The sequence below is a fragment of the Crocuta crocuta genome, unplaced genomic scaffold, assembly GCF_008692635.1.
Source record: "Crocuta crocuta isolate KB4526 unplaced genomic scaffold, BGI_CrCroc_1.0 scaffold16, whole genome shotgun sequence".
In the NCBI taxonomy this organism is placed as follows: Eukaryota; Metazoa; Chordata; class Mammalia; order Carnivora; family Hyaenidae; genus Crocuta; species Crocuta crocuta.
The window spans coordinates 1492442-1508939 of NW_027531893.1; the positions used below are offsets into that span (position 1 = coordinate 1492442).

Sequence of the window (16498 nt, forward strand, 5' to 3'; positions counted from 1 at the left end):
GGGCTCAGGACCTGTATGGACGGGGCTTTGGGCTTCACTGCATGTGATGGGGAGAGTATGGCAGACACCACAGTCCACCGCGAAGAAGGGAAGCAACTGGCGGGTGCAGTAGCCTCAGCAGATGCCTGACAAATCAGACCGCGCAGCATCTGCTGCAGTGGGACTTACTTGTGAGCCCACAGGGGACACTTCCAGAAATAATTCATGGGTACTTTACAGAGGGCTGAACTTTTACAGGGCCAGATTACACCAGAGTCAGGGATATTTGAAGTCCCCACCAACAGGGATTCCATTGTTGCAGCCTTCCAAACAGAGGCAGAGCTTCTAGGCTTCTCTACTCACTAGGCCTAATTTTCAAAACTAGTTTTACTAGTGGGAAGAGGGCCTTCTTTATTCATCTTGAGTGACAGAAAGAGCTGGCCATGCAAGAAGACAAAAAACGATGATGTCAACGGAACGTGAACAATTCCCAAAGGCTCAAGGCATTGGAATTGGCATAACAATGGATAAGGATGCCACCCTTCTATTGTTGGGAGTGCCATGGAGGGTGTGCAGTGATTTCTCTAATGAGGAACTCAGTGGGCAGTTGTGAAAGTGTTGTGCATTGGATGAGGGTACTTGAAGGTCTGGAATTCTAGCAATACTGCAGGTAGAAGCTGAGAGTAAAGACTTTTCTTTATTATTTTTAATTTACACTCACACATTGGTTGTAGCATCCACTCCAGCTTACTGTGGAAGCCAAGGAGACAGGATTTCTGAAGTTCCCCTTATTATGGCCCTCAGCAGAATAGAAATATTACCCAGGACATGAATGGACAGTGAAGGCTTTATCTTTCCTGTGGTTCACATTTTAGGTTAAAAAAGTGAGGATATCATTTAAAGAAGATAGAGAAAGAAGTTAAAGACACTTTGGACAGATAAAGAGGAAATAAACAGCATGACTGTGAAATAAGTATGTCTTTTACGGGAATAATCAAGTCACCTCAGGAGCAGGAAATGACATTCAAACAGATTTCCTTGCATCCGGGCCCACTAACAAACAGCAAGCAAAGCATAAGGAGATCTTGCAGATGGGAAAATAGCAAAGTAAAAAATGAGCCAGGGAAGATTTGCATCCAGAGGGAGGTATTTTCTTGCATGATACAGTAGTGGGACTTGGAACCTATCCCCCACCTGGAAATTATTGCAGAGATTTTGAGTCTGTGGCCAAGAAGATACTTTGGAGTGGAAGAATGATGCCCTTCCAGCTCACTACCTTCTGCATAACCATCTATGTGCTCAAGTCCTCGAGAGTAATTATGCAAAGCAGCTTAATTTTTGCAGTGCTTGGCAGAGAGTGGGTGCAAGTCCTTGATGGACTTGATTCTCACCTGCCTGGGTATTCTGTCTATGGTGAGCATCAGTGCTGTACAATTTTCGCTCTTATTGTAAGCTTAGCTATCTATTTCAGTACTTGTCAATAACCTGGAAATTTACTAATACTCTTTGTTTCTGGTTAACCGGCTTTGGTGCTGTCTTCTAATGTTTCAAAGTCTCTTCCTTTACCGGTCCCCTCTTCCTCTAGCTGAGGTGCAGAATGCTGACGTTTGTTCTTTGGTTATTGCTGCATTCTTTGTTGATTTTTTGTGTGTTGATCATCCTTTCAGCTATTAGGAATTATATCAGTTTTACTTAACCACCCTGGGGCATTTCCTTACAAACAGCATTATGGTTAAGAGACCTAAGACATTCCGTTTGTGTTTTACCACATCTCACCAAATGGTTGCATTGGTTATTCCTTTCCTCCTGTTCCTGGCCTCCGCCATCTTGCTCACGGTCTCACTAACACCATAGCACTGGTCACTGCAGCTCCAGCATGAAAGCTCACACCACTGCCCTGAGGTCTTTTGCCATCTTTCTCATCCTCTTCACCTCTTACTTGCTGACCCTACTCCTCTCTATTATGAGCATCTCATTGGATAAGAGGTCTTGGTTCTGGGCTTGGGAAGCTGTCATCTGTGCTACAGTCTCTCTTCACTCTGCTTCACTAATACTGAGCATCCTTAAATTGGAAAAGATTTTAAAGATAAGGAGCTGGAGCCTAGAGACTAGACTGCCTGAGGCACAGGGCACAACAAGACCCTGGGTAAATGGGAGATTGCATTGACACAACTAATACCAATAACCTGCCTTACCCTTGACAATCTCCCATGAAGTAGTGATACACCATAAGCCCAAGCCTCATTCTTCTTCATCCCCACAGCCATCTATCTCTAATCAATTCTTTCTCTATTCCATGACACTCCTTCATTTCCTTTCCACAATCGCCATGTTAGTCCCAACTTTCACATGACTTACACACATCTCCATAGTCCTGTCTACTCCTAGAATCTTACTGTCTGTATATTAAACACACACACACACACACACACACACACAAATCATGATGCCTACATGTTATTTTTATTTTGTCCTTTTCATGACTGCCAATTACTTTACACATTAAAATGAATCCCTTTCCCTCAAGAATTTATTGCCCACACCTTGAATGTTCCCCATGCTAACCTCTCAATCCACTTTCCTAACTTTAGCCAAGAAAAGGTCTTGCCATCTCTCTCTCTCCTCTCTCTCCCCCTCTCCTCACTCTCTGCTGCTGTTGCTGCTGCTTCTAAACCTTTATCCAGTGACATTAATTTCCTTATTTGTTTCTCTACCAAATACTGTCCCTCATTTCCTTTAAAACTCAAGTCAAAACTGAATTCCTCTTTCATTTTCCTTCACCAAGACACCGTACTCTTCCTGGAATAGCAGACTACTGACCCATAAGTAGTTCATCTTAGAACCTCTCCAAATATTGGCAACCCAACTGGGTCAATTGTAGATGGTTTCCATTGGTTGGATTCTTGCCTCTCTATTGTACTACAAGTTGGACTGAACTTTCTAGGAAGATTCCTAGATTGAGGCTTAACTGGGTATAAAACCCAGGTGTCAGCTGGGAAACTCCTCCTACTTTGTAAAATCTGAGTTACATTGGCTTACATTTTCTAGTCTCTTCTATATGTCCTCTGTCATAATTCAAAGTCCTTCTCAAATGGGTAAGAATATAAGAGCTGCATAGTACTCAATGAAGAATCACCAGTACTTGAACTAGGTGTCCACGGTCGAGAAGGCGCCAGAAAAAACTGCACTGCAGCGCTCCTGACACCATCCCTGGTGGTGGTGTCCCAGTGACGCAGTGGCGACACTGGAGGCACGTGGTGGCAGCCTGGACTCTGCGGAGTGAAGTTGCTATGTTCCCTAATGTACTCGCACTTGGGTTATATTGCTACTTGACCCCGGCAGATCTGAGGCTGCGGCACTTCACCCACCCCCCACTCAACCCCCAGCAGAAGGGATGCAGGGACCTACAGGACTGTTTAGGGAGGTATAAACAAAGCCCGCAGACTGGGACCTGGAAACGAGGCAGGGTGTGGGGCATAGAACTCAGCCCACCTTGGCTACATCCTCAGCACAGGAAGATCAGACCCAAAGAAGTGATTTGCAATGTTTGGTTGAGAAGGAACTGGGGGGATGCCATTCTTCTCCCCACAGCCACCAAGGTGGGGCCTCAGGGAGCAGCCATCGGACACAGTGGAAGCGAGAACTGCCTACACCAAACCACTGCCATCCCCTCCATGGAACTGTTTGGTTGTTGTTGTTGTTGTTGTTGTTTTTACCTGAGCCTGGGTTTGCGTTTTTATTGGTTTTGTCTGTGCGTTTGTGTACCTTTGTTTCCTCCGTGGTTGTCTGTTTTCTTTTTCCAGGGCTGCCTCAAGAAACAAGCCAAACTACACATGGTGGAGAGTCCCAAATACTGCTATGAGTGGGAAACAAAATAACCAAATGCTCAACAAGAGAAACCAAGAGACACCATTCAAAGAACACTTCCTGAACAGACAGGCCCTGAACAGTCAAAGAGCCCTCTCTAATACAGCAGCAATCGCAGGGACAGAGTGTAAAACAAGCTTTTAAAATTAACAAGAGATAGAAAGCTAACCAAAATGACAAAACGGAAGAACTCTACTACAAAGAAATTCCAGGAAGAAATGACAGCTAAAGAATTGCTCAAAACAGATATAAGAATTTAGAACAATAGTCATAAAATTAGTCCCTGGGCTTGAAAAAAGCATGGAGGACATCAGAGAAACTTTGGCTACAAACATTATGTAGATTAAAAATAGTTATGATGAATTTAAAAATGCGATAAATGAGATACATAATAAACTAGAGACATCCAATGCACCGAGTGAAGAGGCAGAAAGTAGAATAAGTGATTTAAAAGGCACAATTATAGAAAAAGGAGAAATAGAGAAAAGAGAGATAAACTGATCCAGGAACATGAAAGAAGAGTTCAAGAACTCAGTGATACAATCAAATGGAACAATGTCCATATCATAGGAATCCTGGAAGAGGAAGAGAGAGGGAAAGGTGCTGAAGGAGTCCTGGAACAACTAATAGCAGAGAACTTCCCCAACCTGGGGAGGGAAGTAGATGTTGACATTCAAGAGGCACAGAGAACTCCCCTCAGACGTAACTTGAATCGATCTTCTGCATGACATATCACAGTGAAACTGGCAAAATATAAGGACAAAGAGAATTTTGAAAGCAGCTAGGGAGAAAAGGGTCCTAACATACAAAGGGAAACCTATCAGAGTGGTGACAGATCTGTCTACTGAAACTTGGCAGGCCAGAAAGGAATGGCAGGAGATCTTCAATGTGATGAACAGAAAAAATATGCAGCCAAGAATCTTCTATCTAGCAAGCCTGTCATTCAGAATAGAAGGAGAGATAAAAGTCTTTCCAAATAAACAAAAATTGAAAGGATTAGTCACCACTAAACCAGCCCGACAAGAAATCCTGAAGGGGACTCTCTGAGGGAAATGTTGCAAGGAACGCAAGATGCTAGAGACCCCACCACAAGCATGAATCCCACAAAGGACACAAAGACTCTAAACCCACATATTTCAATAATAACACTGAATGTAAATGGGCTGAATGCCCCAATCAAAAGACATAGGGTAGCAGAACGGATAAAAAATCAAAATCCATCTATCTGCTGTCTACAAGAAATGCATTTTAGGCTGGAAGTCGCCTTCAGATTGAAAGTAATGGGATGGAGAAATATACATCATGCTATTGGAAGTCAAAAGAAAGCTGGAGTAGTTATACTTATATCAGACAAACTGGACTTTAAATTAAAGATAGTAACAAGGGATGAGGAAGGGCATTATATAATAATTACAGGGTCTATCCATCAGGAAGAACTAACAACTATAAATGTCTATGCACCAAATATGGGAGCACCTAAATATTTAAAACAATCGCAAACATAAACAATCTTAAAGATAAGAATGTGCTAAAAGCAGGGGACTTTAATACTCCACTTACAGCAATGGATAGATCAGCCAGACAGAAAATCACTAAAGAAACAATGGACTTGAATGACACATTGGACCAGATGGATCTGAGAGATATATTTAGAACTCTACATCCTGAGGCCATGGAATTCACTTTCTTCTCAAGTGCGCATGGTACATTCTCCAAGACAGATCACGTACTGGGACATAAAGCAGCCCTCAATAAATATAAAAGAATTGAGATCACACCATGCACACTGTCAGATCACAATGCCATGAAACGAAATCAATCACAGGAAGAAGTCCGGAAAACCTCCAATAACATGGAGGTTAAAGAACACCCTACTAAAGAACGAATGGGCCAATCAGGCAATTAGAGAAGAAATTAAAAAATATATGGAAACAAATGAAAATGAAAATACAATAATCCAAACTCTATGGGAAGCAGCAAGGAAGTCCTAAGAGGAAAGTACATTGCACTCCAGGCCTATTTCAAGAAATTAGAAAAAGCACAAGTGCAAAATCTAACAGCTCACCTAAAGGAACTAGAGGGAGAGCAACAAGAGCACCCCAAACCCAGTAGAAGAAGAGAAATCGTAAAAATCAGAGCAGAAATAAACAACATATAAACCAAAGAAACAGTTGAACAGATCAATGAAACCAAGAGTTGTTTTTTTTAAAAAAATAAACAAAATTGACAAACCTCTAGCCAGGCTTCTCAAGAAGAAAAGAGAGAACACTCAAATAGACAAAATCATGAATGAAAATGGACTTATTACAACCAACCTCTCAGAAATACAAGCAATTATCAGAGAATACTATGAAAAATTATATGCCGACAAACTGGATAACTTAGAAGAAATAGACACATTCCTAAACACACACTCACTACCAAAATTCACACGGAAAGAGATAGAAAATCTGAAGACACCCATAACTAGTGAAGATATCAAATCACTTATTGAAAATCTCCCAACAAATAAGAACCCTGGACCAGATGTCTTCCCTGGGGAATTCTACCAGACATTTAAAACAGAGTTAATATCCATTATTCTCAAGCTATTCCAAAAAATAGAAATTGAAGGAAAGCTTCCAGACTCATTTTATGAAGCCAGCATCACTCTGATTCCCAAGCCAGACAGAGATCCAACAGACAAAGAGAACTACACGCCAATATCCTTGATGAAAACAGATGCAAAAATCCTCAAAAAGATACTTGCAAATCGAATTCAACAGCACATAAAAAGAATTATCCACCAAGATCAAGTGGGATTCATTCCTGGGTTACAGGGCTGGTTCAATATTCGCGAATCATTCAATACGATACATCACATCAACAAAAGAAAAGCTAAAACCCATATGATCCTTTTGATAGATGCAGAAAAAGCATTTGACAAAATACAGCATCCCTTCTTAATAAAGACCCTTGAGCAAGTCGGGATAGAAGGAACTTACATAAACATCATCAAAGCCATCTATGAGAAGCCCTCAGCTAACATCATCCTCAACGGGGAAAAACTGAGAGCTTTCCCCCTGAGATCAGGAATACGACAGGATGGCCACTCTCACCACTGTTGTTTAACATAGTGCTGGAAGTCCTAGCATCAGCCATCAGACAGCAAAAGGAAATAAAAGACATCAATTGGCAAAGAAGAAGTCACACTTTCACTTTTTGCAGACGACATGATACTCTACACAGAAAACCCTGCAGATGCCACCAGAAGCCTATTAGAGCTGATCCATGAATTTAGTAAAGTTGCAGGATACAAAATCAATGTACAGAAATTGGTTGCATTTTTATACACCAACAATGAAGCAACAGAAAGAGAAATCAAGAAACTGATCCATTCACAATTGCACAAAAAAACATAAAATACCTAGGAATAAACCTAACCGAAGATATAAGAGATCTGTATGATGAAAACTATAGAAAACTTATGAAGGAAATTGAAGAAGACACAAAGAAATGGAAAAACATTCCATGCTCATGGATAGGAAGAATAAATATAGTTAAGATGTCATTACTACCTAAAGCACTCTACACATTCAATGCAATTCCAATCAAAATTGCACCAGCATACTTCTCAAAACTAGAACAAACTATCCAAAAATTTGTATGGAACCACAAAAGACCCCGAATAGCCAAAGTAATACTGAAAAATAAAACCAAAACGGGAGGTATCACCATCCCAGACTTTAGCCTCTACTACAAAGCTGTCATCATCAAGACAGTATGGTATTGGCACAAAAACAGATACATAGACCAATGGAATAGAATTGAGAACTCAGATTTGGACCCAAAAATGTACAGCCAACTAATCTTTGACAAAGCAGGAAAGAGTATCCAATGGAAAAAAGACAGCCTCTTTAACAGATGGTGCTGGGAGAACTGGACAGCAACATGCAGAAGAATGAAACTAGATCATTTTCTCACACCATACACAAAAATAAACTCAAAATGGATCAAGGACCTGAATGTGAGACAGGAAACAATCAAAACACTAGAGAAGAAAGCCAGAAACAACTTCCTTGACCTCCACCGCAGCAATTTCTTACTTGACAAGTCCCCAAAGGCAAGGGAATCAAGAGCAAAAATGAACTATTGGGATGAAAAGCTTCTGTACGGCAAAGGAAACAATCAGTAAAAGTAATAAACAACTGACAGAATGGGAAAAGATCGTTGCAAAGGACATATCAGATNGGAAACAATCAAAACACTAGAGAAGAAAGCCAGAAACAACTTCCTTGACCTCCACCGCAGCAATTTCTTACTTGACAAGTCCCCAAAGGCAAGGGAATCAAGAGCAAAAATGAACTATTGGGATGAAAAGCTTCTGTACGGCAAAGGAAACAATCAGTAAAAGTAATAANAGGAGAAGAAGGGGAAAAATAGTGGGGGAGAGACAAAACCATGAGAGACTCTTGAATGCCGAGAATAAACTGAGGACAGATGGGGTGGGGGAAACGGAAGGCGGGTGATGGGCATGGAGGAGGGCACTTGTGGGGATGAGCACTGGGTGTTTTATGGAAACCAACTTGACAATAAACTATTTAAATAATAAATAAATAAATAAATAAATAAATAAATAAATAAATAAAATAAAAATAAGAATTTCCAGAAGGACTTTCCTGGAGTTTGAAAGCCTTTTTCAGCCCCCTCAATCTCACAGACCTCTCTGATACTCTCTCCTTTGCAAAAGCCAGCCCCTACCCTCTTCCCATGTCATCTCATTCATCATTTCTCCTCTCTTCGCCCCGGCCCACCAGCAACAAAGTATCTTGGCAACACCCAACTCTCAGGCCTTTGGGTCTCAGCTTCCATCTGCTACAGGTACTTATCATGGTATTTTCCCTAAAGACAGCTTCATCTCTTAAAGCATTCTGGTGTCTAAGGTTTCACCTTCTATATGAATCGGGCATGTGTGATAAACTGACTTCTGGCTCTCTCACTAAAAGACTGAAACACTTGCTCAGAAAAAGCCATCCTGTGGGGAAAAGGACAGTTATCTCAACATAGACTGTGAAGGAAAGACTTAGTCCCTGAAGGGGAATGGAAATTCCCATCTGGTCTTGGGTCTGTCACTCACTTTGTCCCCCAGTGAAGCCATCCCTTGAATTCACACTTGAAACTGAGGATGTGAAACAGAAGTACAGTTTGAGAGATGACTATAGTAGAACATGGATGGAACCTGGTGGAGGCAATCATATCTGGGAAATACAGTCATAACCTGATGAAGTGGGACTGAGAAGAAAAAAGGAAAATAAGAGATAGACATCAACATTGTGTTATCTAATTAGAGACCTCCAGGAATGCTTAGGAAGCTGGTGGGGAGGTGAGTTGCAAGGGTTTAGGATCCGAAAGGAATAGGTGGGGCAAGAGCCAGGAAAATTTGAGCTACTGCTATGGGTCAATTACAGTATCCACACCTTGCATGTTGTAAAATCTCACAAAACTGAAAATAACCAAAACGGTAACCTCCATATATGTATAAATAAAGAACAGGGAGGGGAAAAACCCCTCCCCTTGACTACTACATACATAGATGCTCTTCCAGAAGCTGTTAAATATTTGTCATACTCGGTCTTCTTTTGTGTAAAGTGGAATGGAAAACTTATTCTGGATATACAAAAACGGTGGGTTGTTAGAGGTAGTTGAGGGAGTACAGAAAACAACAAAATACAAGAGAAACTGAAATAGTAACCATCCATTATATTCATGGCACCTAATAATTCACATAGAGCTTTCACATACATTTTCTCATTTTCAACTAAAAAGACAGGTCAAGGTCATCCAATCCAACCCAGATGGAAAACAGACCTGAAAAGGTCAAGTGAATTACCTAAATTTGCACTGTTGCTTAATACCAGACCTAAGAACTAAAGGAAAAGAAAAGGAAACCAAGGGATGAATTTTAAAGAAGCAAACTCTGTTTTCTAGAGTTTTAATTTGGAAAAAGACGATTAACGTTTAAAAGGGAAATACTTTATTGTTTTTTTTAATGTTTATTTTTGAGAGAAGGAGAGACAGATCATGAGTGGGGGAGGGGCCGAGAGAGATGGAGACACAGAATCCTAAGCACGTTCCAGGCTCTGAGCTGTCAGCACAGATGCAGGGCTCAAACTCACAAGCTGTGAGATCATGACCTAAGCCGATATCAGACATTCAACCAACTGAGCCACCCAGGCACCCTGCAAGGAAAATACTTTATAAAGTATGTTTATAAAGTGTTTTATAAACAGCAGCATTTGGACCAAGAACAAAGGAAATTGTTTTGAGAGTTGAAGTTAGCTAGATATGAAATTCAGGTACCAAAAGGCTATGCACCAGTGTTATCCAACTTGTACGTAGTCTATCCTATAATACTTATTATTAACTTTCATTTACATACATGCATAAAGTGTGTTGTCTGATAACTCGCAACAAACAGGGAGCAGAAGATCAAGAAGGCTGTGCTCCCAGATTTTAGGAGCAAACATTTAGAAGCCCATGGGTGGTGGCAGTGAATTTAGGAGGGCCCATGTGAATGCGGCAGTCCAGCACCTGTATACACACTAAACCTTTAGCAACTAGAAAGTGGATTCTCCGCCCTTCACATAATGCCCATGAGTTTAATGAATGTCTTGTGATACAGAGGAGACTAGCAACTGAGGTGAATTTCTGGTAACGCCTGGCATGGCGTCTGTTCCTAATTACACACACCACAGAATTTATTCATTGGATGATATTTCCTATGTCCCCCCCGACTCCTACTGTTCAAGTTACATGAGTTCAAAAACTTTAGTTGTGCCATTTTGCCTGTTTCTGAGCTGATTTAAGCCTTGACAAGTTCTGCCTCTGAACCCCCCGCCCAGCCTGAACTCCCAGTAATCTCCAGCATAAACGCTAGTGTTTGTTGCAGAGGCATCTGTGTCCTGAATATCCATGCATAGCTCTACAGTTTCACATCCGCTGATGCCATTCACCTTTTTCTGTGCTCCTCTTTATGACCGTTGCCTAAGTTTTATTCCCCTTCAAGCTCTAGTGCCAGCCCAGCTGCATACACAAATGCCAGACCCCATCACTAGCTCTTGCCCCTTCACGCTCGCTCCCCTTTCTGTGACACCTACTGTCTTTATGTCTTACCTGGTACTAAGTGTAAGCTCTGTCCCATTATCACATATCTCTTTCTTTCACCTCTTTTTTAAAAAGTGAGATACAATTGACATATATTATCTAAGTTTAAGGTGTACAACATGTTGTTGTATGTATGTTTTAATGTATATTTATTTTGGGAGAGAGAGAGAGAGAGCACGTGTGAGAGAGGGAGGGGCAGAGAAAGAGAGAGGGAGAGAGCAAGAATCCCAAGGAGGCTCCTCACTGTCAGCACAGAGCCTGACGTGGGGCAGAGTCAGTCGAGGGGCAGAGCTGGACTCGAGGATCAAACTCACAAACTGTGAGATTACGTTCTGAGCCAAAATCAAGAGTCGTTAACACTTAGAGGACTGATCCACCCCGGCGCCCCTCAATATGTTTGTTTTATACACTTACATAATATTGCAATGTGATTACCACCACAGTGTCTGCTAAAACCTCAGTCATGTCACATAATTACCATTCTTTCTTGTGGCAGACATTTAAGATCTAGTTACTTAATGATTCTCAAGTACATAATACAGTATTGTAAAATATAATCACAATGCCATGCCTAGACCCTCAGAAGTTACTTATCTTCAGATTCAAGTTTTTAACCCTTTGACCAGCATATCCTAATTCCCCCACACTCCAGCCCCATATAACCACCATTCTACTCTCTACAGGTTTGGCTTTTATGGATTCCACATATAAGTGAAATCATACTTGGCGTTGATAGGGAGTCCATTAAATCTATCAGATTGCTTAGGGTAAGTATGGACTTCTTACAATATTAATTCTTCAAATCTAGGAACAAAAGATATTTTCCCAGTTGCTTGTGCCTTCAGTCTCTTTCATTAAAGTCATGTTGTTTTGGACATGACTTTATGGATCTTTTGTTTCTCATTAAACTTATTCTTATTTTATTGTTTTTGATGCTATTGTGAATGGGATGGCTTTTTACATTTCTTGTTAAGACGTTTCATTGATAACGTATAGAAATGCAACTAATTTCTGTATGCTGATTTTATATCCTGAAGCTTTACTAAATTCGTCAGTTAGTTCCAAGTGTGTTTTGGTTAAGTCTGGTCTCTCTGTGCTCTCCCTGTGTACGCACATCACCTCCCTTGGGACCAGGCACGTGAAAATAGCCACAGAGTCATGGGAGGTATGGGTTTGGCACTCAGGGCATTGGGGGTACCTGGGGGTCAGTTGCAGGGATCCTAAGGTGAGGGTTTCCTCAGCAGCTCATGGGCAGGATTCATCCCGGAGCCCAAAACACAGTCAGCAGTAACCATATCCCTATGATATTCATACGCTCATCTTTTCCAATCTCCTCCCCGCCCCAAGTCAAGGAAATCCTGCTTTCATTCCCGGGGTGCTACAGGAAAGAAATGGGTTTCTTTAGTAGTGTCCCCCACAGCTGGGGAAGCCAGGCATTCACTCAACCCTTTCTCTTTCTCCTACGGGCATGGTGGCCAACCTGTTTCTCTTACCTATGCCAATGTGTCCAAACTCTTCTGTTTTTCTCTCTCAAGTGGAGCGCTGGAACTTCTCCTCTGGAGAATCTGGACTTCTACAAAGGCTCTCTTGCTGCTGAGTGTCTACCCAAGCTGGTGATCTCCACAATGCTCTTAGACTGCAGCCAACAGGGGCTGAATCCAGTTCACAGGCTTCTGCTGGTCCCATAGCCCAAACCAATAACTGTTTGCCTACTATTTGATCCACAGGTGGGCAAGATTGCTCAAGGATCCCTTGGCATAGGGTATTGAATCCTACAACTACCACAGAGGCACTTTTGTTTATGAATGGCTGCCGAATTTTAATTGCCAAAGGAGGGGCAAAAAGGAAGGCATCTAATGCCTCCTTGGTGTTGATGTCTTTCTATCTTTGCAGTGGCAGCTTTCTTCACACAATAAATTCAATGAACCTTAAATGGTGATGATGACAATGGAATGAGAAGTAACAACACTGAATTCTGATGAGACAACAGAGGAATTGGCTCAGATCTCATTTATTTCGTAAATGTTTACCATCAACCTACTGGACACTGTTGGGAATATAAAGATGGGCTGCCGGCTGTATCAGTTTGTATTCCTTCTGGGAAATGAGGGCTCTTCCCTGAGAGTTCACATGTGAGTTTTGTTATCCCAGCAGAACTGCTTAGATCAGCCTGGGCCCTTCTTTTTTCAAGAGAACATGGGTAGAAAGAGGCTGTGGGTGTTCCTCGACGGGCAAAAGCTCAAAGGAGCTCAGCAGTAAGTGCCTTTCCTGTACCAAGGAATGATCCAACAAGTGCAGAAATCCAGTCTTGAAGCACAGGAAACAGTCTGCCTGCATTTGCACTCTTCTCCCAACAGAGGGCACCAATGGCCAGATTACAATAGCAGCAGGCAATTAGACTTTAATTTTATTTTCCCCTCAACTCAATGGTATTGTAAGAGCAAGAAGAAGAGAGAGGGGAGGAAGTGAAAGAATTGAATCTCCACTTTCTTCCCTGCTGGTCTCCAACCTCTGTACTAGATCTGAGATAGCGGAGGAGATGAAGATTTTAATTAGATATGACTGTAATGTTGATTTAGACTCTTTAAAACCTGAAAGTGAGACTAGTCTTCCAAACCTGTGGAATCTATAATGGCATCAAGAGGTAAAAAAGGATGATCTCTGGAATATGTTTGAAGGCAGAGGTTGTAGAAAAGCTTGCTTCTTTGGAGCTCAGTCTATTCAATAAATGGGTTCCATGAGACATAAAAGTCAGTACGATGTGAAATACCTCTGTATTTTCTTTGGGATTGCTTATCCTGTATTATATACTTCATTCCTCTCATAAAAAGACCTTGAGATAAGTTCCTTGCTCAGAAGGAACTACACCAAAGGTCAAGGTAAAAGCCTATCTCTAATGTGTGTTTTCTTGCCACTGTGGCGGTCACAACTTCCTCTACCTGAATCCAGATAGAGCAGCTGTCAGTTGTGCACGCTGTCAAAATACTTTTCTAAGGTGCTCCTGACACAGAGCTCTGCCCTCCCACCCATTCTGGTGCTTGTGTCTGTATTTCATTACTGGTGTTATTGGTCTCCTATGAATGGTTCTTATCGTCTTGTATTTCTACTGTAGGTTGTGGCGAGTGCTTTCCAACATCGGTCTTGTGAAAGATGGAGCAAGAGAAGACAAAGAAAGATTTCCAGGGACAATGGAGGAATAACATTGTAGCAACAAAATGATCATGACATAACTGCAACTGGAAACCAATTTTTTAAAACCATGCAGATTTATTTTTCTTCCAGAAACACATATTAAAGGAGAGTTTAGGGAACTCTTTCTTGTAAAGCCTAGAGGAGGTATTTTCTTACAATCAGTGGGAAATAAGTTATTCCTGTGACTATTCTTAATGTCAAAATTCTTCCTAACAGGAAGGGAAATGCATCTTCTTCAGCCTTTAAATAGAATCCTTGAGACACATTCACCATCTATTAGCCATGTCTTAAACTCCCAAAGCAACGTTTTTTGAAAGATTATTTGTTCTATTTTCAATAAAACTTACAAAATTGATCCAAAGTGTGAATTGACTCTTTTGCTAGTTTTTGGTGGCAAGGATATAGTTATATAAACTGCACTGTGGTGCCAGGATTCTTCAAAACATGTTTTTAAATAAAATATATCAAAAATGACAGGTTAAATTGGTTGGATGAAAGATAAATCCCTTATCATGAGACAAGTTTTTCTTTAAATTTTAACCTAAATAATAGAATTTTTCAAAGATATTTTTATTAAAATATGCGAGATGTAAGTAACTGAAACACAGCCAAGATACAGTCAAAATGACTGCGAATAATCTCTTACATTGCAGGGAAAATAGACCTTAAAATTTAAGTTTAAAATTAGAAGAAAGATAAGTCTCACAAGCCTTCATTCTTAAAGTCTAAAGATAGACTGTGTAGGTCGATATTTCTTAAGGATATTGGCAGATTGGTGTTGTCAGCACTTGATGGTTTGAATGAGGCCCACTCCAATAACTTGGAAATAAGATTATCTTCCGAAGAGTAAATCAAGAAATCAACTTGCCTCCCTACCTCTTCTCTAAATGTAGTAACCAGAAAACGGGTGGCTAGAGTATGAGTTTTTAGTCAGTATATAGTTTCAAGAAGGGCTAGGGAACTAGGCAGAAGCAACACAACCAGTAGAAATACCCAACCATGCCACAGGGTTATTCCAGCCACACCATCTGCCACCTGGCATCCATGACATTAGGGGACAGGCAACAGAACATGCATCACAGCTGTCCTGAGAGTCTCTGATGCCCGTGATCCAAGATCACAGCTCTCACCTACGCAGCCACCACCTCGCATCACTTACTTCCTCCACGTGCGACTCTGGTGGGCGCCTCTGACTGAACCCAGATCACACATAGAGCTCTAGCTGCAGAGTCTGAGAAATGCCATGTTAATATTCCAGCCTTCGCTGAAGGTTCACAGGAAGGGAGCCATAGGGGGTAGAAAGTGGAGACAAAGCACTCTTTCCACAACTTTCTTATGCAAATACCTGCTATCTGTAATTTATAGACCTTACATATTTATTACCATTTTTCACTAATAAAAAACTGGTTAGGTATAGCCAAAAATGTGCTTACACCTAAAAGGGATAGGAAAGTAAATCATGAAAGTTCTCAAGCAATTGATACCGGAAAAAAAAAATCTCTATGTAACATCAACAAGGATAATTGAATATGGCTACCTCGGCATTGATTAAAATCAAGGATCTCAAGCTCTAATAATTTCAAGGCTTCTCACATAAATATGTGAAGTACGTTTAAGACAACGGTAAGCTTGGCGGTACACGCTGCTCTGCTCCCTAGGTCACTTGCTTCCTGTTGCCATGGGGGAAAATACCTTAAATGCAATGGCAGAGAATGGGGAGAAGAGATTATTAGCTTTGGTAGATGGGCTTCATTCCCCTCCCATCCTCTTTATCAAATCCATGCACTTAGCTCCTAGCTGTTGTCACTATGGGCTGCTAACAGCTCGCAAGACCTCACTTCTTGAGGGAGTGGCTAACAAACAACAGAAACAGCCTCACTCAGGAACTATTTTCAGCCTACATATTGTAGCCTGCAGAGAATGACTGAATGATGTGGAGGGTAAAAGTCCAACCCCCTTGGGCCAGTCAAACTCTATGGTACAATTCATAATCAGAACTCCCTCTGGGATCCCACACCCTTACCTAGCTTTCCACTACCTGCCCTACCCAGCATCCCTCACTCATTTTCTCCTGAGAACACTCCTTCACTATATCATCGGAACAAGAAGTTGCCCAAGTTTTGTTTCCAGGGAATTAAAATGAACTAAGAGGGGCGCCTGGGTGGCTTAGTCGGTTGAGCGTCCGACTTTCGCTTAGGTCATGATCTCGCAGTTCGTGGGTTCGAGCCCCGCGTCGGGCTCTGTGCTGACTGCCAGCTCAGAGCCTGGAGCCTATTTCAGGGTCTGTGTCTCCCTCTCTCTCTGACCCTCCCCTGCT

The 16498-nt window shown here is 41.5% G+C and overlaps 1 protein-coding gene across 1 annotated transcript; it reads left to right on the forward strand.

Moving 5' to 3' along the window:
• The first annotated feature begins 1232 nt into the window (after positions 1-1232).
• On the forward strand, positions 1233-2146 carry TAS2R16 (taste 2 receptor member 16). Its single transcript, XM_077773183.1, is given in 5 exon segments — positions 1233-1351; positions 1353-1379; positions 1381-1658; positions 1661-1823; positions 1825-2146. Coding segments are annotated over 5 exon segments (909 nt in total).
• The last annotated feature ends 14352 nt before the right edge of the window (positions 2147-16498 follow it).